At 32.6% G+C, this 24,915-nt stretch overlaps 1 protein-coding gene across 1 annotated transcript; it reads left to right on the plus strand.

The window, feature by feature from the left end:
• Positions 1 to 13,942: 13,942 nt before the first annotated feature.
• On the plus strand, positions 13,943 to 16,334 carry LOC110992777 (collagenase-like). The gene is made up of 5 exons (XM_045628344.1): positions 13,943 to 14,173; positions 14,497 to 14,764; positions 15,140 to 15,238; positions 15,322 to 15,521; positions 16,163 to 16,334. Exons 1-5 carry the CDS (start codon positions 14,006 to 14,008, stop codon positions 16,265 to 16,267), a joined length of 840 nt encoding a protein of 279 aa, XP_045484300.1. The 5' UTR covers positions 13,943 to 14,005; the 3' UTR covers positions 16,268 to 16,334.
• The last annotated feature ends 8,581 nt before the right edge of the window (positions 16,335 to 24,915 follow it).

Genomic DNA, 24,915 nt, shown 5'->3' on the forward strand with positions numbered 1-24,915 from the left:
TTTCTCCAATAATCCTTCTTCGGACCTCGTCTTTATATAAATTATCTTATCGGAAACCTTGTCTAAAGAAAGTGAGTCTATATCCTAAAGTTGTAACTCGGAGAGGATGAATTACAATATAAATTGTTCTGTATGTTAAAGAGCAGTTTTGATCGATTTCATATAGCTAATGAAACGTCGGTATTAACTAAAAACAATCTTAGCATTATTTTGTGTACTTTAGTTTTAAGAAGCGCGATTGACTAGTATATCCAATCTTGGACACCTCCGACCTTTTTCTGTTTTATCAATGACACAACATAAGCTACGTTCGTTTAACATTGTCACCAAGCCAAGTTCATTTTAGAACTAGACCGTCAACATTAGCGTTGATGAAAACGCGTATTTCAAAGACAATGTCATCTTTTGTTGGCCTTTTACTGTGAACATTAGAATTTGCCTCAAAATTTGTGCCACAAAACACTAGTAAATTGTAATCCATATGCAGGATTAAGACGAATATGTAAATCTCTTGTACCATGAATAAAATAAAGAATAAACAATTGTTAAATTTTAACGCCATCTATGGGGCATAGTTTATATTACTAATCGATTGCGGCATTGAGGTATCTGATAAGATTTAAGATTCAGATTATTTATTAGTTACAATATACTACACGAATTTTCTTATGTCTATAAGTTTTAGCTTTATAAATTCAAGTAAAATTCATAAGTTCAATAACCCGCCAAATGCTTTTTCTAGACAAGATGGCGTGAACCAGTCACTATGATTACCATATTTGAAAACACTTAAAAATTTTTACGTGTTAATTTAATGTAATGTTAAAAAAATCATTCTTAAATAACACATAATTATGATATTTAGATCAAAAACAGTCTCCGACGAAATTAAACTTCAAGATGTTATTAGAATTACACACGTGACACGAATACATTATTTGCAAGCTCGCTTAGAGTCTATGTGAACGTTTGTGTCACGTAACTGACGTTTAAAATCTTGTATTAAAACTTTGAACTTTTTGATAAAATAATGATTATTTACAAAATATTTAACTCCATAAGGCACCACCATTTTTAATACTTCCAATAACCATTAATTGATGCTGTTAGTGTGTCAACATTAAGACGACTTAACAGTTAAATTCATCATGTAAATGAGACAGTCTCTTGCTAACAACAATAATTGCTTTAAATAAAAATAAAAATGTACATAATGTATTAATTTTGCGTTGGAAAATAATAATTTAAACAATTAATTAACAGATACAATATATATCGAAAAGCAAATGCTTTTTTTGTCAATATTCAGCCGAATTTGGCAACTTAACGATGATATGCGCGGTGATAGGCTTAATCATTAATTTCAAATTCTTATTTGTAACTTGATTTAACAGGGTCTCGCTGAATACGATTGCTGAAAGGAAATCTCGTAAAAATAGTAGAATAATGTGTAATGGTGACAGACTAACAAATAAAAGTATAAAACAAATGCATGCCGACTGCCAGTATTCTTTTTGTATTGATTCTTCTGACACGACTTTAATTACTGGAGATTTAATTAAAGAGACTTTACATGGATTCTTTGCGCAATAAAAGATAAAAGTCAGGCAGTACTTTGTAAATGAGTAGGTAATAAGACAAATGAAGCAAAGATAAATAAAAGTTTGACAACCAGAAATATTCTGTTGAATCGTTTTTTTGCAGTTATTAATTACACTTAAGTATTAACTTTTTATAGATTTTCCAAACCAATTCGATTTAGGGTCCTTCAAGATAAGAGCGTACTAATTATTTAAAGGCCGGCATCGCACTCGCGACCCCCTGGCATTTAGTGTCCATGGGTGGTGATATCACTTAACACCAGATGAGCATCCTGCCCAATTGCCTTTGTTTAAAAAAAAGTTAATTCAACACCAGACTGACTGAGAACGTTGTAAACCCAAATTGCGTTGGACTGGACAAAGTAAATTTCATTAGCTGAAATTTATTATTAAAGTTAATTAATTAAAACGACTAAGCAGCATTAAATCATCGAGAGGTTTTGTTTAATTTATACCTTTTATTTTACGTCCTGAGATGGTGTTCTTCCCCTGATTTAAGAGAGGTAGCGTTTTATTTTTTTTTTTAATTCTACCAGAAAAAAATTAAGGGTTTACGACACACAAACCTTTAGACGAAATTCCATTAAAATAATGTATTTTTGATATAAACTTGCGTCCGTTTTTTTTTTATTCGCTTGATCGGTTAAAATCAAACGAGAAAATTTATTTAGTTGTTTGTGAAATTAAACGCCTAACTAAATATTCGTCTGAAGTCGTTTTCGCTTTTATTTTAACCCAAACGTTTAATTAACCTTCTTTATTTTTTACAATGCTATTAAGCCACCGTAACGAGACGTTTTCTAATTTCCTACACCACCTAATAAAGTGTCCTAGCTACTTTACCCGGCTATCTTGACTATAAAATTAATTGAATCTTCTAGTAGTATTTTAGGCTTTATGAGGAAAACCGAATGAATGAAGGAATGAGTGAAGATATTATAATTCGACGGCGAAGAACCTAACGAATATAAAATTGCATTGGGAATTTTTGCAAAGGTTTAATTAACAAATCTTTATGCTGCATTAATATACATATATATACATATTATTTTGAGCTGAAAATCACCAAAAAAACATTGTTTTTTTTCCCTTTCTTGGCCTGCACGATTTGTGCGTCAGCCATGTAAAAAAGTTAGGAAGTGCATTATTAGATTAATTGGATAGGAAATTGGTACGGAATTTGGAAAAGGATCAGATAAATTTTATTATAAGTACGTATATACATAAAGCATGGGTTATAATTTTATATTGTTATGACAAATGAAACTGGCTAAAATTCTATATACATCAATATTTATATTAAGTAGATAAAAGAACAGAAATAGAAGTAGGAAAAGGAATATTAATGGATAAAAGCGAGGAAATAAAAGCGGAACGGTCATGTCTATTACAGGCAAAAATATATGGTTAAAATCCCCAACGTCATTGCCACACTCACATGTATCGTCAGGCATAAGGTTAAGCCTTGCCAAATGCAAGGGAATGTATGCATGGCCCAGCCTCATACGCATAAGGGTCGAAGTACCAAACATTGTTGACAGCTGAAAATTCAGCGAAATGTCATTACAGTGATAACTTTCATTAGTATTACTAGCGACACCTATTAGAGGTATATAGCATTACCCGAGTATGGAAAAATTGGTTTGTTGTCGATGACGATGTCCTTATATTATGCTGTGCAAATAAAATAATTGGACTCGAGATTTGCTATATTTCGTTTGTCAGAGTCATAGTGTTCTAGTAGGTCTGGTACATAATTACCTTTACATTTAAAAAACCGGGTACATTATGAGAATTTGCTCCATTTAACTCTTTTGCACGTGTATTGAATAGATTAAACACAAAAGAGTTTTTCCACAAAGGAACATCAATCATACTTGAATCTTGCATTATTGTGCCTGCGTAAAATTAAAATGTCGCTTATCTTGTAATGAATACAAAATAAATGTTTTGTTTTAGACATTCTGATTGTTACAAGCGTGTTGTGAAATATTGTAAATCAGTATTGTTAATTTATATCAGTTTGTGGTAAATTTGTTGTGGTTGTTATGGTGGTAACCAAATCATGTTAGATAACGTCGTAGCCTTGGTACATACAGAACAGAAATTATGCATATACAATAATTTTGACTTAGCGTCCTTCAAGAGTGCTCCTTTTGGCGGTGTGAGTGTGGGTGGCAGTACCACTTAACATCAGGTGAGCCGTTTGTCCCCTGTACTATAAAAATACCTTGGAACAGAAAAAGTTTGATTAGTAGCGGCGTAAGTGCTATCAAACACAATTAATAGGTAATTGGTTTTAGTGCCATGACTAAAATGACATACATATATATACTAGATGATTCTTTTTTTTATAGTATTGTCTTTTATTAACATAACTTTTACACATTTAAAGAAAATACTTTTTTACGGATTAAAGTTATGTATGATTGTATTTAAACTTATAATTATATAGACATAATTTTAAATTTAAACCGACGTGTCGCGTGCTTTACAGCGTGCGTGACACCACCACACAGTACAGTCACCGTGACCACTGATTCAGGAACGTTAGGTTAGGTACCTTAAGTGCGACATTACGAGTTGTCAAATTGTCAAGTGTACCGAACTTGCCATAGATCTTGAAAAAAGATCATTATCATTTGCCATTGACAAGCAAAACTTATAGAATTAATTGATTAGCCTGTGTTAGATAAGTCGTTTAAAACTGTGATGTCTGTGTGTATAGTGATATTTTATATAATTTATACGACATTTTAATCTCGGCTTAGCTGCAATCGGGGGTCAGTACATCCAAGAGCTTATCCCGTTTATGGCGATGTTGGGAAGTCGAAGGAGATCTTGTGATTAATTTTCTTTAATTCAATAACGTACAATATCCATCAAAAAATATGTTTTGTCTTATTGTTGGAGTTATAACACCGTCATTTAAATGTTTTATTTTTACTGTCCTACATATCCTTCCCGTACACTTTGCATGGTCACGGCTTACTTAATTTTATGGGATGAGAGTTGTTGTGTAAAATAATGTCCTATAGGTAATAACATTTACTTTCTTACTTTAATATTTTAAATTTACTCACGACCTTGTGTTTAAAAATGCTTAAATCACGCCCATTATTGTCACTTATCATTGATGAATACTACGTTTTCTACTGGCCAACCAAGGCACCTCTCATTCGAATACTTCGCGATTGTAATGGATTAAACAGTAATTATCCGGAGTTGGATAGATATATTCGGTAGTGGGTTGATCGGTTTTAAAGAAAGCATTGTGGTGCTTTCGAACCTAATCCGCTGTTTTAATGGTATTTTTTGTCTGCCTAAAATTTATTTTATTTTGTATATATTTTAATTGTATTCTTTTAAAAATTTATGTTTACCTAAATTGTCATACATTTTAGATATGTTTTGTACTATATATGACGCAGTAAACATTAATAAATAAATACTCTATGCTGCGACATTGCAAGCTATTAATATATATAAGTCTTCTATATTATTTATAATATAATTGTATATATGGAAGAGTATCGTCTAGCATTGTTTATAAAAATAAGAATATGTAACTTCTGTCACGTAGTATATCGGCTACAAACTTATCTCATTTGGCCATGAAAAATTAAAGCTTTCAATCACAAGAGTACGGCTTCAAAAGCTCTCATACATCATGCATTGAAGATATTCTGAAGTTACTTAAAGAGTTACAAGGGACTTATACCGCATTGAATATTTTAAATTTCACTTGAATCGATCTTAATAGTGAAATACTCCTACTAAAATTGTTTAGTATAAATATAAAACGTTTAATTATACAATGAAATGTTTTGAATGAAATGACAGTATTTTTTATAGGCAGTTAATGGAAACAACAAATATTAGGCTATTTTAGACTTACATAGTACAAAAGAACAGAGTAGAGTGTCTTTCCCTTAATAGAGGCTATAAGTAGTATTATTTTACACTTTTTACATTCAATGTCCTTTTAAGAAAATTAGCTTACACTTTAATGACGTATTAGTCTTAAGTTAGGCTGAATCGTAAAATTTAATGATGTTTTTGTGCAGAGACAATTTATAAAAAACAATTGAAGCTTACATAGAGGTAAATTTGATTGATACAATTTATTATTTTATTGTATACAGTTGTCAGGAGTCCAATTCACCGCTACAAACAATGCTTGGCTCCATCACAGTACTGTTACTCCAACACGTGACTGACCCACAATACATTGTATTCAGGAGGTTTTGTCGTATTTACCTTTCTTTTATTTTGATTTGATTAGAATAGAATTATTAAATACAAATAATTATATTTATACATAGAAATCATTAGGTCGTAAAAAAGTGAATCTGTTCTAACCCGTATTCGTATAAAGATACCCTTAACAAAATAAGCTGAAAGATTAATAGTCTCGCATTTATTTGAGCGAGTTGCGGCGAAAATTCCTGTTTACGCAAAGACGGCTTAAAGTCGGCTTGCCTTAACCCCTTTATTGATTGTTTCTATCAAAGTAAACGTTGCTTTGAAATTGCGGAAATGTTATAACCGAGTCATGCAATTGACAGAAAAACCATTTCGCATAAACTATTTCATGTTACGATATTTCAAACCGACAAACAAAAAAACATTTTTATTACATTTTTAGGCTTAAGCTTCACAGTTCGCCATGACACGTTTAGGCAATATTTGGAAGAGAAGATGAATTGGTATCAAAACTAAAATAAGACTGATACGGGCTCTAGTTTTCCCTATCTTCCTGTATGGAGTAGTAACGTGGACCATCTTGGCTCGACGGCAAAGGATCGATGCCTTTGAGATGTAGTGCTGGCGGTGAATGTTCAGAATACCGTGGACTGCGAAGCGCACCAACACTTCAACCCTGACCTAACTTCGTATACGAACTCGCTTGTCTACCGTATGCCTACAGCGAATCATATCGTATTTCATCCATACAATGCGCATAGGTGGTGAGAACCTGGATCGTGGTGGGTAACACAGAAGGCAAAATATCACGTGGCCTTTCACCAGCCAGATGAACAGATCAAGTGAAAGAGTCATCATCTTCAAAGCTATACAGTGTCATAAGGGAAGCGCTGGACCGGATGAAGCAGATAGTCCGCTCTAGATGCTCCGTTGCTGACCACGACGCTCATGAGCTGCCGATAAAAGAGAGACAGAGAGAGACTTAAGCTTATTATGATTAAACGCTATTATTTAAATTGTTTAATATCACTGTCGACTTGTGGCCTCGTGTTTAGTTCGGCTTGTGATTTATTTAAATTTGTCGATTTTAATAACTTTAATTTCAGTACTAGCTGCCCTTGCAAACTTCGATGATTTACCTTAATATTGTTACGATGGGTTGACTGAAATGTTTCTCGGTTTTGTGTGATTTATAACCCTGGTTTCAGAAAAGGCTCTATCATATATCAGAAAAATTTAATTTGCTTAAAGTCACCTTTATAGTTTTGGATCCTATTAATTAATCATCTATAATCATAGTTGATTGAATGGGCTTCCGTGTGATTTTTCTTATAGCCAAGTGGTATTTTCTTATAGTTCTTTATGTGGAGTTCTTTATGGGGAGTCTCAGGAGTTTAAGCGTTAACGTCTTTAAGATTCATAGACATAAAGTCCATAGGTTTGAACCTACCGCTGCAACAACAGTCGCACGCTGAAGCAACTAACCTAATAAATATTTAAAATGCGCGAAGGTTAAACTTTGTTGAAAAGCATAATATTATTACATCAGATGATTGCTATCTGGAAGATACGGAATTTTATGGAAACCACATTAAAACGATCGGAATGCCAAAAGATAAACAGCCGTCAATTAATTTTAATTACACAAAGTGAGCCGTGGTTAAATTGTGATAAGCATCCACTGAAATATCGACACAATTTCAAGTGAACGAATTTCAATCATTCATCCGTGGAAATGATAAAATAATTTTTATTTAAATTAAAAAAATATCATTCCCTTGTCTACGTAGAGTAAAATATATTTTATGTTTTACTTTTATAATATTAAAACTAACGATGCTTGTGCTCGCCTGAACCGGAGATGCGCATAAATGATTCCTAAAAGTACACGCAAAGTTAGCTTGCAAAAATTAGCAATGAAGATTTCATACTAAAACTCCGCAGTATGTTATTGAAGCTTACCTCAGGGAAAAGGTCAGGAGAAGGGTTTTGTAATCCTACAGATTGCTCTCAACAAAAAGGCTGTCATGTTAGTTTTTAAAACCAAGAACAATATACTAACTAACAATCACACAAACTTATGTGTAGACAAGAGCAAAACAGATTATAAACTTTTTCTATTTAATACAATATTTATTTGATCTTTAGTTCGGTGATTTGTCAACTTTAATAATTTAAGTTTATAGTGAAACTGTGCCAAAGCAATAAACTCAACAAAGTGCGGTTTCCCGCACTCCGTCATAATTCTTGAGATGCGGCGAGCAATCACATTGCATCGCGACAAACAAATTGTCATTCCACGTCCCACCGACATATCCAATTCCACAATCCAGCTCTTATACGTGAAATTCAAGATGCGAGATCTAGAATACGAATTGACTGAGGTATTGGCTTAATATGACGCCTTTGGTAACCGGAATTATGAACATAACATAAAAGCTTTAATACGTATTTGGATGATGATGACTGATTTAGAAATCAGTGGTGATACAACCTCTTTAGGTGTTAGCTTCAGATTTCTGAATCAGTTTCATGATCATTTTTAAATCTAATAGGAAGGTATGTGATCAGCCTCCAGTGCCTGACACACGTCGTCGACTTTTGGGTCTAAGACATGTCGGTTTCCTTACGATGTTTTCCTTCACCGTTCGAGCAAAATTTAAATGCGCACATAGAAAGAAAGTCCATTGTTGCACAGTCGGGGATCGAACCTACGACCTCAGATATAAGAGTCCCACGCTGTAGTCACTAGGCCAACACTGCTCTATAGTGAAACCAATATGGAAGCGCAATACTTTAACCTAGCCTAAAATGTTGATGTACGTCAAAAGGGAGAGGATATTCAGGGTCTGTTTCGCAATGTCCGGATTAGTTCTAAATAAGCTATATTTATTACTTATTGGTAGGATAAACAGTATTTTTGCGTTTCACGACTGTCAGATAGCGCTATTGGTCATGAAACGCGAAGTATCTTATTTGGAACTTTTATCTGTCGAATAATTTATGTATTGAATAGCTATTTGGTACTTTATCCATATATTGTGAAACAGGCCCTTAATGTCTTATTTATTAACTATTTGTATGAGTTTGTAATATGGAAGAAAATGTAATGAATAAAACACCGGGCACATAAGAAAGTTTTGAAATATATTAATTAATGTCAACTTATTTTTATAGTAGAGTCTAGCTCATTTCCCTTGTAATGAAGAAAATGTTATTCAACACTTCTGAAAATTGCGAAATAAACACAAATTATAAACCGGTGTCTCATAAACCGGTTTTATAACCGGATGTTTACCGCAGTTATCTAAATAGCCCAAAAAAGTGGTCAAAAATAGCATTTTTGTTGGATAAGAGGATGACGTGGGCTATCTATATGGTTGAGCTTCCGTACGCTAAAAGGGACATTTTCTTTTCAATGCCTTTAGAATTTTCGCGAAAAATGCGCCGTCACATTTGGATAATGGCGGTAAGGACAAAGATTAGGACGCGGGATTTTATATGCAAAAAATACTTGAACCTCTTTATGCTCGTATTATGCACCCATTATGAAATTACCTTAGGATTAGTGAATGTTTGATAATAAATATGGTCATGTCTCATAGTATTGTTGTTATTAACATAACTTTTACACATTTAAAGAAAACTGATTTTTAGCGGATTGAAGTATTATTATTGTAAATTTATAATTATTTAAACATAATTTTAAATTTATCCGACGTTTCGCGTGCTTTACAGCGTGCGTGGTCACGTGGTCAAGTCTTGTGCCAGTGCTTGTATTCCTAGAATCCGGCAAAGCTTTAGGTATTTAGTCGTAAGTTTAAAAGCCGTTAGCAATCGTTTTCTCTTTATCTTGTTCGATAAATGAAAAACTTTATTAACGCCGCAGTCTGTCATTAAAACTTCTTAGAAATAAAAATGCGAGAAAAGTTTAAAAAAAAGGGCAAATTAATCAAGGTGGAACTTATAGCGGTAAAAAGTTGGCAAAAACGCAATATCAAAGCCATTGTGTGCTTAACGCTTAGGAAGTCAGATTGACCCAATTTATCCATCAAGAGAAATAATAAAATTGAATAAAATATATCTAGTTATCTTTACTTAGTAATGAATAAATACATGGTAGTAAACTATTTATGTAAAGTAACTGTTGGAAAGACTATGTTCGTAACGTTTCGTACATAGTTCAAGTCTGCAAAGACCTAGATATCGAGGTATATTATTTATTGTGATAGGTAAAATCTTTATTAGAATGTTGCGAGAAGTTATTATTTATCGCAGGCATTGAGCGCGGCGACCGAATCAAGAAATTAGAGCAGGACAGAACGAATACTGCATGTCACATCTCAATAAACAATTATAATTGTATAGTATGATAAAAAATGCTATGCAATAGCTTTATCGCGGCAGGCCCCGAGTACCAGACGTTTCTTTTTTGCTTATTACACATTTATAAGTTGTAAGAATTAAGCTTTTTTGATATGTGGCTTATTTAATTTTAATTTCATTTAATGTGTATGGCTGTGAAACATTAAATAGCAAAGCTTTAAGCTAGTACCAAACGAGACCTTTAACAAACGAGATATCACATAATGTAACCTACTAGAATTAAGATAAGGAGAACAATCTCGCGATCTTGATGAAAGGCAAATATCTATAACTTTAGGCTGCGTTGCCGACATTGAATATTAATCTTGTGTTTGTTCGGCAGCTAGAATACAAATTCTCTGATAATTTCAACTAGATTTTCTTAGTATTACTATTGCGAGTTATGGCATAAGTTACGATTGGGTTTGAATGAGAAAATATTATATAAGTGCCAAGAATGTCCAAATTTAGTTAAGTAAATCTGTCAGTCTAATAAAAAATAACGATTCTAAGGTTAGTTATTTACTTAGATATTATAATAACCTTATTCTTTGGTAAATGGTAATCTTTACAATGCTCGGTACGGTACGTTTCAGAATCAAATTTTTCCTCCAGTATATCTAAAATAGGATTTGTCACAAGTATTTGTCATCATGACTATGGAGTCGGCTTTGAGTCTTTGGGTAAGAATCTCCTTGCTATAAACCAATTGTCCTTCAACTCTTAATAAGTAATACAACGACAAGATGTCTAACAAATAACAAACATAATTATAATTAAACATCCCTGTGACTAGCAATAATCAAATTTATTTAATCACAAAAATTAAATCAAATTCAATTGTGAATTTCGGCATCCCTTGTTACTGAAATTCCTACGTTAACGATTCAAATAATCTTTTATTTAACATAAAAACAATAAGTAGTTGCTACGCCACACCACTTAACTCGGCAATGTCATTATATATTTTTAATTATAATTCATCATATGAGAAATACGTTTATAAATGCCTTTTAATACTAGTGGCGTTTCATACGATGAATGGGTCACACGATAATGTTCACTTAAATAATTGATATTTCAAGTTGATAGTAATACTGCGTAGGATGGCAAAACATTAAAGTTTGAGGTTTCGTCTATTTTAAATAATTTGACAATATTATCCCATCGCCCCATAAGTTTAAATGGCCTTTACTACTATGAAGTTCAATTTTGATTAAATACTGTTATAAGGTGGAATAAATAATAATCATAATAATCCAGTGGGGATACAATTCTATATGAGTCTTGGCGTCTAACATAAAAAAACTAAAAATCTACATCTGTCAGATAGAAGGTTTGTCACCTATTTGTCTATGATATCAAAAAGGATCGACGGATGAAATCTGAGGGAAAGACCCAATTAGTCTGAGCGCAACTGGATTTTTATAATTACACAATAATTTTATTAACGTGTGTGCCAAAAATTAGCTTATGAGAAAACTTTATTGTTTTTGCTTCCCACTTTGGTATTGTTCCCCTACCAGAAGAGACTCTTGGGCCGTGGGGTTTAAGTTGTCACCTGGTAGATAGTAACGGTAACTTCAACAAATAAGTATCGCACAGCGTGAAAATGCTGCTAGCATTAAAAGGTAATCTGCCACAAAGATTAAACATATAAAATTTGTTTTAATTTTCTATTTATGCATTTTTACTCTTTTTTTAACATTAATAAATCAATAATATTAATTATATAAAAATATATTATTTATAATTATATATTTATATGATATAAAAATAATTAACAATATGCAACGCAAATATTTTATCGTATCAATCACATCTAATGTGAAACTTCAAAGAAAGTTATCGTGGCTTTGTATCCAATATAACTATCTTCTAGTCACATAAATACTAGAGTACAGATGGAACTGGATATCGTTTCTGAATAAACGCGATATTTCTCTTATTATAATACTATTTGCCCCCTGTTCTGTATATAAAAAATAACTAGCTGTCCAGGCTGAGTTCATACATAATTACCACACCATACCTAATTCTTGGGTAGAGATGAACTTATACTACTCAGCCAAGCGGTCTCAATTGTACAATATACTGCAGTTGTTTTATATTCGAAGTAAGATTGCCAAAAGGCCGACGGAAAGTTGCTGCTGAGTGTCATCAACGGACGTCGAGGCAGAAACGAATACGAAATTACCAGTATCACCTCGACGTCCGACATTCTACGACTACGACTATTTGTAACCAACTGGTGCTGGGCTTCAGAATTTCAGAACCAATTCTACTTAGAGTCCTTCAAGATAAGGGTTCCAATAAAGCCAATTGGATCGATTATTAGAATTGCCTCAATTAATAAATAACAAGCATCTCTTATCAATTATAAACTTGGTAGTTTCTATATCGATATAAATACTTAGAATTTTATAGCAATCAACCGCTTTTGAAATATATCTCATATACAATCTATCAGATTTCTTACAGTACTTACATTGCCTCGCTTTTTTTATTTCTGTCGTGATTTGTGTACTATAGTTTTTATTGAATCAGAATCTAGCACTTAGCCATTGTATTTTTTTAAAATCTTAAACAGAAAAAGAAACACCACATAAGGAAACAATAAATTTACGGCAAGATATTAAGAACCAGCGATTTCTGAGATTAAAGTATTTAATCATATAAATGAACGCTTATATTATAATAGATTTAAACTAAGTATCTAAAGATTACTTAGTTTTTTTAGAATATTGTCTTTCTTAATTTTGTAAAATAATGTAACTAACAGAGACTGACTAAATATTTTTTTACTATATTAAAATGGCCAATATGCCTATGCAGTGTAAATATTCTAAGAAAGACCTATCAATTTAATTTTGTTTTTATTTAGGATCAAAATATAGATTAACATAATTTAAAAATAAGGAAGCAGATTAAATTGTAATAAAATTAATTATATACTAATTCCTGAAAGTAGTTGATAACTTATACAGTTATCAGATAACATTTATCATGCCATTGTTAGCCATAACAACAAAATCGCTACTAGACGCGATATAAGACGAACACTGAAGTTTTGCACCCGGGTGTGTCTGTACAGGGTACGGGTAGTAATTATAGTAATACGTGATAATCATGTTAGTAGACATTTTCTACGTTATATTCAATACAATTGCTATGCTTCAAGGTGAAAAACATGAAATAAATCTAATATTATTTATTTATGTAGGGCACTTTTATACTTATTCAGTAAACTTCAAAAAAAATGATGATTTTAAATTTAATATTCATCTGATTTCTTACAAAATATTTGTTATGATCAGGCTCTTCTTCACATTTTAACGAATTTATTATATGATTCCTGTTTAAACAAAATAGTGTTTCAAATTTTACAAATTAAATTTACTGCTAGTTCTCGAATTCAGTACATTTTTGGCAAACAAGAATCATACTTAATGCTAAGTCGTGATTGTGAATCTTACCCTGATCTAAGAGATGCAACAATATCAGTGACAGTAAATAAAGTTGTGGTGGATAGAGATGATTGAGAAAAAATCAAATAAGTTTTAACGTAAATATTGCTAATGAAGGAATAAGGAAAGATTCATAAAATGAAGTGCAAAACATAAGTAAAAATATTTTATTATATTACTGCTTATCATTTAATATGTTTTGATTTACATTTTCCTGAAATCAAACGTAATCACTAACCAATACCTCCCGCGTACCTCGTCCCGCAGATGTTTCAATTTTATCTTGATATTGACAAGGGCTATATTAATCAAACAGATTTTTAACGAAACACTGCATTGTTGAGTTTTTTAATTAGTGTTTGTGCGATGATTTTTCTACTAGCATTTGCTTTATTCAATGCATGTTCTTGTGTACCGTTTCGGTATCATGAAGATGTGGGTATCAAGCAGGCAGAGCACTTGATGATTCAGGAGAATATGGCAAGGATAATAGGAGGAAATCAAGTGCCTAGTATTATGACATATCCTTATCAGGTACTATTTTGAAAGTAATAATAACATGAGGCGAGAGAAGGTACAACTACAAAACAGAGCCATCTCGGGTATCTTCGCTTACACAAAATTTATAATAATATACAATATGTCTTTAATAAAATACAATATTTCTTAATGACTCACAAAGATACTAATTGTATCTTTATTACCTATTTTTAGATGCATTGTGTATTTATGTGATTTATTTTTGTATTTTTTATCAGTTATGGGAGAATTCTTTGTGATTTTACGTCGTCCGAAGTATCGCTAAACGAAGGAAGTCCATCTAACATCTCAATTTTTATTAGGAATATCTGTTCTAGGCTGGCATAGTAGCTACTTTGACAACAGGCTGGACATCAATTTGTGGTGGAGCTCTGATTTCAAACACTCGGGTATTAACGGCAGCTCATTGTTGGTGGGACGGGCAGAACCAGGCTAAGTCATTTACTGTTGTGCTAGGTTCCCTAACTATATTCTCAGGCGGAACTAGACTTACTACTAGTGACGTAGTTGTCCATCCATCTTGGAATGATAAGGATATAGTTAATGATATAGCAGTTGTTAGGATTTCCAGAGTGCAGTTTACTAGTAAGTATTTATGGTGTTTTTCGCGAACTATATCGCCTATTCCGTGATTTATCAATTTAGTAACTAGGTAAATAATGCTTTATTTAATAACAAAATGAAACATTCAGCATTTATTTGTTCCGCTGACTGCGAAATTTTTACTGAAACAGTGCTGAACGTGGTACATTTACTAATTCTTTACCTATTGTGTGTTCTTTGATAGTCTTTCTCGTCACAGTAATGCAACTAGACAATTTATTAATCATTAACTTCCTTTAAAACTATGAGAACAATCGAATATTTCGTATTATACTCCGTATTATGAACTAAATTTTTCCACTATGAAATAATAAAATATGTAAAAGAAAAAGAAAATTCATTTTATATTAATTACAGATAATATTCAAGCAATACCACTACCGTCTTTATCGGATGTCAACAACGCTTTCGTTGGAGTGACAGCTACCGCTACGGGTTATGGAAAGACGAAGGATTGTGAGTTATTAATGTTGGAAAACTGCTAAGAAAGTATAAATATGGTAATTTATTGTAGTAACAAAAAATATTGTCGTTTGCAGCTCAAAACGGTTTTCCAAAAACCACTCAACTACATCACGTCAACCTCCAAGTTTTGACCAACGCTGTCTGTCAACGAACATTCTCAGACGTTAAATTACACAAAAGTCATCTATGCACAGATGGCTCTCGGCGAGTTGGAACCTGCGAGGGTGATTCGGGTGGACCTTTGACAACTATAGTCAATAATAAACGTATGCTGGTATGTATTAAACAATGTTCGTTTCATTGTCAAGTCTCCAAGCTGGTATATGGATTGGAGGATCAAATTTTGACAACAAGTCTTAAATATAAATAAAATAGAGGTTAAAGGCATTCATTCTAAATCGTCATAGATTCCATCGAAGGAACAAATCTTTTCTAATCTATATAAAATTTTCGTGTCACAAAGTTCGTTTCCATACTCCTCCGAAACATTTTGATTCTTATGAATTTATTCATGCATATTCAGTAAGTCTGATAATCGGCAACTATATATATTACCCGAAATGTTATTTTTTTATGTTTATGACAAACATTTTTGTTTTTATTTTTTTTAAGATACATCATACATATCATATACGCACACCCTTAATTTTCATCTACCCTCTACGATCGACCCCTACTTTTTATTTGTTAGTTAAGAACATATTACTTGAACTCTGATGTTTACATAGAATAATCACAGAAAAACCTAAAAAGTTTTCATTCCGGAAAACCGAACTAATAGATAGCAAAATGTTTGTATGTAATACAAAGGTTGGCTAGGCATTAAGGAGAAACGAAGTTTGTGGGGGCAGCTAGAATCATACAATATAATTATAGTTGGACATAAAATCTAAACACGAATATATTTGATTCCAGATCGGAATAGTATCGTTTGGACTGGGTGATGGTTGTGAACGAGGCACGCCCTCCGTGTACACGCGAGTTACGGAGTTCCGTACATGGATCAACGCGCAACTATAAAAATTCATCAATTATGTTATTTTTAAAAGAAATATATGATTTACTGAAACGTTTTATTGAACATTTACCCGTGATATTTTATTCGTAGAAATACTTACACTTATAGACAGATGATTAAAATTATCAATATATATAATAAAAATTATAAAGAATTTCAAGGGATTTGAAAAAGAAACAAATTTAACCAATTACAATGTCTAATTTTATTACTATCAAATTATTCTAAACACACATATTTAGTTAACTTTCCCTGACATGAATTTTTTAAGTATTTTGTGCATGTTTTGGGATGTTTCGAATTCATTTTCATAAAACGATAAGAATTTTTCTACAACTTTGGCGGCATCAAGTGCTTATTGAACAGTTGAATGTTCAGAATCATCCGATTGATCATCTTCATTTAGAACCTCTTTACTTTTTGACACTAAATCAATAATTTATCAGTAAATGAAGCGGTTCTGGACAGATCCTGATTATCCTTTATGATATATATATATATATATATATATATATATATATATATATATCTGTGTATGTAGTAAACTTTCGCTGAAATTATTCGATTATATATGTTTAATTCAATCACTGAGTGGTAGATCGCCTTTACTATTAAATAGCTCTGTTTCTATTCTCTGTGGGGACACGTGGAACTGTTAAACAGTCCTGCGACTGTAGACCTGTGGCTAGCTGGGTAGATGAAATAAAAAAAACTGCTGATCCCAACTGGATCCAAGTAGCCCATCAAGAGAGGACTGGCTATCTTTGGAGGAGGCCTTCACCTATAGAGGAGTTTTAACAGAAGAATAATCGTTTAAAAGTAAGAAAAACTGACACAACTAAATTTAGGACACAAATTTAATTACTAACAAAACTAACACTAGTATGTAAGTAAACTTGAGTGTCGCACACGACTTCCTAAAGTGAGGGAGGGATTCTAGGACTGCCTGATCTGAGGGAACTCCAAGTGTTCAGTGGTCAGTTAAAAATCCGTTTGTAAACGTTTTATTTTTTTTTCTTCGATAGATAAACTTTGTAAAAGCCCCAGTCTATCATTAAAACTTTTTAAAATTAAAAATGCGAGAAAATTTTAAAAAGTGCAAATTAATTAAGGTGGAACTTATCGCGGTAAAAAGTTTGTACAAACGCAAAACCAAAGCCATTGTATGCTTAACGCTTAGGAAGTCATTCTCCATCAAAGTAAAAATTAAAATATATACAATTCTCGTGTTACGGTGAATGTAATTAAACTCCTCCGCAATGGCTCGAACGATTTTCGTGAAATTATGTGTGGACACGGATTAGGTCAGCGAATCTGACAATCTATTTTTTATTCTCCTAAATGTGGTACCCCAAATTTGTATTTTTTAGATTGTTTCATTTTTTTATGAAACAGCATACCGATATATATATAAACTAGCGGACCTGACAGACGTTGTCCTGTCTACACGTCTTTAATTTGAAAATTTCAAACTTTTTTTTAATAAGCTAAAACATTCTGGACCATTTTGATGAAAATTATAATTCAAATGTTATGACAATATCTAACGATCCAGCCCATGGTCTACAATAACACAATGATAACGAAACTTTTTTTTAATTTGATCGCAGCGCTAACTGTCGGGACAGACTAAAATTCGAATATTATTTAAAATTTGACACTGCGATGGTAGCGCCGTCTGTCGGATCCAATGTAAAACATTCCAAAATCAACAACAACTAATAAATTGAAAATTAATTAAAAAAACATTGTCCAGCGGACAAAATTGTGAATCTAAACCATTCCCAGATCCCCTTGAACACACACAAAAAATTTCGTCTAAATCGGTCCAGTCGTTTAGGAGGAGTTCAGTCACATACACACGCACACAAGAAATATATATATTAAGATATACAACCCTTAATTTTCACCTCTCTACGATGAATCCATATTACATACCTACGATGAACAAACTTGAAGTAATATAGGAAAAATAGGAACAAAAATGTTTCCTAGAAAATTATATAATCAAAACATCGTTTGCCGGGTCAGCTAGGATCTATGTAACTATGTAATCTAAGCTTAGTGATATCAATTCCAGTAAACTGTTTATGTATAGTCGAGGGCGTGCATCAGGCACAGAAGGCTGATTATATATTAGATTAACAAATGATCATGAAACAGATCTAAAAGGATTGTAGTGCCATTATAATAATACCTGTAATATTATGACCTGTAAAATTATCGACCATTTGGTGTTCATTCATTTTGGTATATACAAATGTGTACAAGATTACAAGATTTATTACCATTTAATATTAATAGTAAATTGGGTAACCAATTAAGTGTGAGGGCCAGCGGTGAATCCCAAAAAACAAAATGGATTTAAATGCTTTAATTAAATTTTACATTAAATGATAACTAAATATGATGATTAAGTCGGCCCGAAATTATATGCGCGACAATTATCTATATTACACTTAATACTATTTGAAGTTTGACGGGTCCAATGCTAGCTATCCGATCAAAGGCCTCTTATTTTAAACTTATTCCTAATTGAGACCTAATACCTACTGGCATGAGTGGTCCATCTCGTTTTATTACGGTGTTGCGTCAGAGTACCGGTTTTAGTTATGCGGGGCAAAGGGAGTGCAATGGATATGTAACAAACCTGTAAATATTTTGTTGTGGTTAAACATCCCACAGCCATCCGGCCCAGACAGGCAACGTCCGGATAATGTGCCAAACTTTACGCAAAAAACGTTCGTGACAAGTCTGCAATTTTGAATCTGCATACGAATTTGGCCTAATAAATACTAACTTAATGCTCTTGAAATATCGAAAGCGTTTAAGTAAGGTAATTTGTTTCATTGTCAAAATGTATGAAATGGATGGTTTAAACATTTTTCACTTTGTCAATCTAGATGTAATATAAGCGATTTATTAACTGTCAAAATTATCATTGCTGTTCAATTGTTTCGATACCTTTATGCCTTCACTTTGGAGCAGTGCATCTCGCCCATTGGATGTTTCTATTCGTTGTTTATAAGTATATAATATAGTATTTTTACCAAATAAAATGAATAATATTAACAAATACTTAAAGAAAAAACACTTTTTTAACGGATTGAACTTATGTATTATTGTAAACTTATAATTATTTAAATATAATTTTAAATTTAACCGACGTTTCGCGTGCTTTACAGCGTGCGTGGTCACCGTGACCATTAAGTAAGTTATGTTAATAAAAGACAATACTATTAACAAATACTTTCTTGCAATACATACAAATGCAATGTATTATTATGTATATTATGTTGATATTTTGAGTAAAAACAGAATGTTTAATAAAATTTTTTAGTGCACAAAATTTTCGATCGGTAGGCTGCCATATTATATTGGCACAAACAAAAAGGATATAGAAACAAAATACTGAAGCTTTACTAATATATAAATATGTAAGTATTCTCCTATTAGGAGCAAGAATATTAAAAAGATAGAAGAGTGCGGTTTAAAATCGCAATAAATTGAAGTGGTAAGTTGTCGCGTCAGACAGTCACTTGTGGGAAGAAAATTTATGTTCGCTAACGTTACTTTAAATTCTGATATTTTCTCTTATTTTACACCTTGCATGGTATATACATAAAATTCAATTAGCAAAGAGGTTTTCTGACGAGTGTAATAGAATTCTTCAAAGCTCCGCTGCTGTCAGCATCAAAGCCTTTTTGTTATTTAATTTAATTCAAATATTGTTATTTTATTTATATATGAACAATGTTATACCATGGTTTATTTAGGAGTACACCATTAGCTTTTAGATGTATACGGAATACCTAGTATTAGTAATTTCAGAATTTGGAAATATATTATCGATTTTTAATCAGGAATAAGTTTTTCATAGGTAAATAATTGATATTATTTCTCTCAGTATTTTCGGTAGCCGATTTTGTACCACAACTACTTTAGAATTATGTATACTTCTTCTTCTTTAAGTGCCTCTCCATTACTGGCAGTTTCTTTAAGTGTGTCTTGTCTTGCGCCAGATGCAGCAACTCTTCCGCAGTTGTAATACCCGTCCACTCCCTTACGTTGCGAAGCCATGATTTCCTCCTTCAACCAACACGCCGTTTCCCCTGGATTTTACCCATTATAATTAGTTTAAGGAGGTGGTAGCGGCCATGGCGCAACACGTGGCCCAGGTACGCAACTTTCCATTGTTTAATGTTGTGCATAAGTTTAAGTGCATCATTCCAACTTGTTTCAGAAACTTCTCGTTAGAGACCTTATACGAAGCACCACATCTCAAATGATAATGAATACAAAATAAACTAAATAAATTAGTAACGTTAGTAACAAACGGGAGATCACATTTTATATAATGTGACTAAATACAAGAATTAAGATAAGGACAACAATCTCGCAATCTTGATGAAAGGCAAATATCTATAACTTTAGGCTGCCTTGCCTAAATTGAATATTAATCTTGTGTTTGTTCAGCAGCTAGAATGTAAATGCTCTGCTGATTTCAACAACCTTTTTCTAAGACTGAAGGCTGTGACATAAGTTACACAATATTATACAATGTGTCTCAAAAGAAAGTTATATTTAGTTGATGGATTAAAAAAAAGAATTGTGTGGTTTAATGACACCACTGTGAAACAAACAAAAGTGAAACTTTTTTTCACATTAGACACATTTAACTAAATTTTTTTGGAATAATATTCCATTAAGGGTATTAAAATCGCTTAACCAATCCTAATTTTATTCTTGGAAAATTGGACATTTACATGAAACACTGACAGTAACAAATAAAATAGCGTGGAGCACTGGCACAAATGAATAATAGTCTATACACTACACAGTCAGCTGCTGCTAACTATTGGCGCTGCCATATTGGTCTTGGCTATGACGAGCGCCTGTTACTTTATCCCTACTCCGCGGCCGACCGTCACTCGACATGTGCCACACAGTTTCACTTTAAAATAGTAAGTCGTGTATCAAAAAAAATGTTTATTTATTATTAAGGTACACATAGAATTTATTTCTTAAAAATAATATTGTCCTCGCGTTCGCGGCACTCATTAAATGGAACAAAAAATTACTTACTCAGTGCTGGCTGCCATGTCGTGACGGATATTTTCTTTCAATTGCGCCAGGGAAGTCCGATTATTAGCGTGTACTCTAGTTTTAAAATAACCCCATGAGAAAAAAACCATAGGTTATATTAGGACTGCGTGGAGGACAATTTATGTCACCTCTCCTGGAGATCAATTTGCCTGAGAAAATTTCATGAACTCGTGGCAGAGATGTATTGGACACGTGTGACGTTGCTCCGTCATACTGGAACCATGTTCTTTGGTAATAATATAGCCAACAAAGTTCAGTCACTAAGAAGTCGTCTAACATTTTCACATAGCGCTCTGAAACGAAATGCAAACTTTATTTTGAAACACCTGTTATATGTGCCAAGAATTATCAAATGAACATATAAGTCAGTTAATATACTATGTATAATAAAAAATATCGCTTCCAAAGTTGATTTTTATGAGTATAAATGCCTCCTTCAAAAAACAAATTTCATTTAATGCCCGTTAAACATGTCAAACACACAAATAATAATTTAATATTTATAATATTTGTTTAAGCTGAAATTCCTACTCTAACTCTTTAAAAAAACTTTAATTTAACACAAAAACAATAAGTAGAGTTGCAATGCCACACCCCTTAACTGGGCGACATCATTATATATCATTATATATATGAACATATATGTCATATATGTAATGTCTACACAGAAAATCGTTTAATACTAGTGATGTATGAAACGATTGGGTTACACGATAATGGTAACTTAAATAATTTATATTTCAAGTTCTAGTGATACTGCGAAGGATAGCAAAACATTAAAGTTTAACCCAAAATTTGAGGTTTGGTTTATTTTAACTAATTTGACAATATTATCCGATCGCCCCATCAGGCTAAATGGCCTTTACTATTTATGAAGTTCAATTTTGATTAAATACTATTATAAACAGCAATAAATCATAATAGAAACCCAGTGCTGTTACATTAATATATTATGTTTCTTGGCGTTAGATTAATTCCGTTCTGTCCTGTCTGACACGTGTCCGTTTACTCACACTACTTTCAAGTGTAAGATGCACATGTGTGTGTGTCTATACGTATGTAGACAGAAAGTGCAATGGTGCAACAGCAAGGACTCGCACTGAGAGTCACACGCTGAAACCTTTCGGCTAACACTGCTATATTTATATTTAAACGTCGGTATTGTTTAATAACGTAATTGGTAATTACATTATTAAAGCGTTCGTTCGTTTACGCGTTCTAGAATTTTTTAGAGTTTGATCATTTCTGTAGCTTGGATTTGCGATAAAATTGGACAAATGACAGATAAACACTAAATTATATTTTCCATAGATAAAGGCAAAATCAAATCTGAATCCCGTCTCAAGGACGACTTTGGAAATAATTGGAATACCGTATCATATTGTAACGCTCTAAGCTATAACAGGCGCCTAAGTTCATGACATAGTGATGCGTGATGTCGACAAAATTTAAATGTGTTAATGTAGAAATAAATATTCGGCCTTAAAATATTACTCAAAAAAAGTGTTGTTATGTATTAGTTAATAGGTCTTAATTTCTCTACGATTTTAATTTTAACGTAGGTAGATTTAAATTGCATCTCGATTAACTACGACCATATTCCAGTGTCAAACGGATTATTGACAGTGCCAGTTACCACAACAGTTACTATAATATCTGAAACCTTACAGCTACTTAATTACTTACTAGCTTTTATAACTAACTAACCTGCTAAATATTTAACAATAATTACTTGTGATACAAGCCGTGTACACAAATACATAATATTTCAAGCAGTGTTACCCCAATGAAACCAGCATGCGACTCAGATCTCTCAGTTTGTAAACTAGATTACCAGCTGCGAACCAATGGACAACTAATAATCGCTCGTACATTAAAGGAAAACATTATAAGGAAGCCAACATCTCTCATATCTAAGAAGTGATGACATGTGTCACTTGAAGCCTGATCACCAACTGGTCTATGAAATATAAAAGTTTCCAACGGATGCGATCTGTGGTTCAGATCATGTTACATTTAAAATGTATGTGACAAATCTCAGTTCTCGTATAACATCGATATACCGCGCATCACTCAAAAATCGAGACACGACAAATATTTCAAAGTATCAGTAACATGTAATGCGGACCTTCAAAGAACGTTATCGTGGCTTTGTATCCAAAATTACTGTCTACTCCGAAGATCAATTGCTCTTGGGAGCTTCTAGTCACAGAAATACTAGATGCTCGTTGAGTACAGCTCTGCTCATCTATACTTCTATACTAATATTATAAAGAGGAAAGGTTTGATTTTTTGTTTGTTTGTTTGTATGAATTGAATAGGCTCCGAAACTACTTGGTAGATTTGAAAAATTCTTTCACTGTTGGAAAGCTACATCATTCCTGAGTGACATAGGCTATATTTCATTTTCAAAAAAATAGGCATCCTTACTAAAATTACGATAACATTAACATTTGTTTATTATTTGATACAATTCTAACAGATGGCGCTGAGTTAAAGGTAGTAGTTTGGCAAGACGACGTTTGCCAGGTCAGCTAGTAGTAATATAATAGTTTCACCTAAGGTGATTTTTAAGTAATATTTCTTGGCGTTTAGTAGCGTATTTTTAACCTACTAACTCGTATTCATAAATTGTAGCAGGACGCCAGTGGATTATCTTGCGCAAATGCTTGTATAAAAAAAGATTTTGTTGACCCAGCATGCATTAGACCCAAAAATATATAAAGAAACAAAGATATATGATGCTCTATGATGTGAGGCTTAAAATGTAACCTTCAAGACAGACAAGTTGGTGTTAAAGTGTAATATATAAATTAGTATGTATATGAATTAGCCGCTTTCTGATAGAGAGAGGAAAAGGTTATTGTAAAAAAACTCGCAAGATACTCCATTTTTAAATTCAAATCAGGTGGAAAAAGTCCTACGGTAAATTTCGTTACAGACACAATTGACATTATACTCGACTAAACAACGATATGTCAATACAAAAATTTGTTCCTGCTGTTAATATGGAAGGCAATAGAATAGAATCGCCTTTGCATTACTTGATACTTGTTCAATAAAACTTATAGTACACAAATCTCAACCGAATTAAAACTACGTGACTAACTGCGTTAAGAACAATAAATATTTATATCGATTCTGAGCATATATATCGATGTACAAACTACCAAGTTTATAATTGATAAGAGATGCTTGTTATTTATTAATTGAGGTAATTCAAATCCATCCAATTGGCTTCATCGTATTCTATCACGGAGCACCAAACTCCCCACTCTTTGAAATCAGAGTCCGAATTCATTAGGGCTTTATAGGAAACCCTTCAAAGGGCGTTCGATAAATTTATGTAATCAAAGGCTATGCTATACTACTGCCTTCCTTATTAATAGTAGGAACAATAAACTACTTTTTGGATTGACAAATAGTTGTTTGGTCGATTGTAACTTCAATTGTGTTTAGTATATTATAATAATCACTATCACCTCCGCGTTCCTCGTCCCGCATTCCCGCAGAATATACTTAAGGAGTTGATACAATTTTATCT

The sequence above is a fragment of the Pieris rapae genome, chromosome 5 (assembly GCF_905147795.1).
Source record: "Pieris rapae chromosome 5, ilPieRapa1.1, whole genome shotgun sequence".
Taxonomy (NCBI): domain Eukaryota; kingdom Metazoa; phylum Arthropoda; class Insecta; order Lepidoptera; family Pieridae; genus Pieris; species Pieris rapae.

Excerpts from the sequence above, each read along its gene's own strand:
- LOC110992777 (XM_045628344.1), top strand. The coding sequence starts at position 14,006 with ATGATTTTTCTACTAGCATTTGCTTTATTCAATGCATGTTCTTGTGTA. Across the intron at positions 14,765-15,139 it reads TTCCAGAGTGCAGTTTACTA|ATAATATTCAAGCAATACCA; the intron begins GTAAGTATTTAT and ends TATTAATTACAG. Across the intron at positions 15,239-15,321 it reads TTATGGAAAGACGAAGGATT|CTCAAAACGGTTTTCCAAAA; the intron begins GTGAGTTATTAA and ends TGTCGTTTGCAG.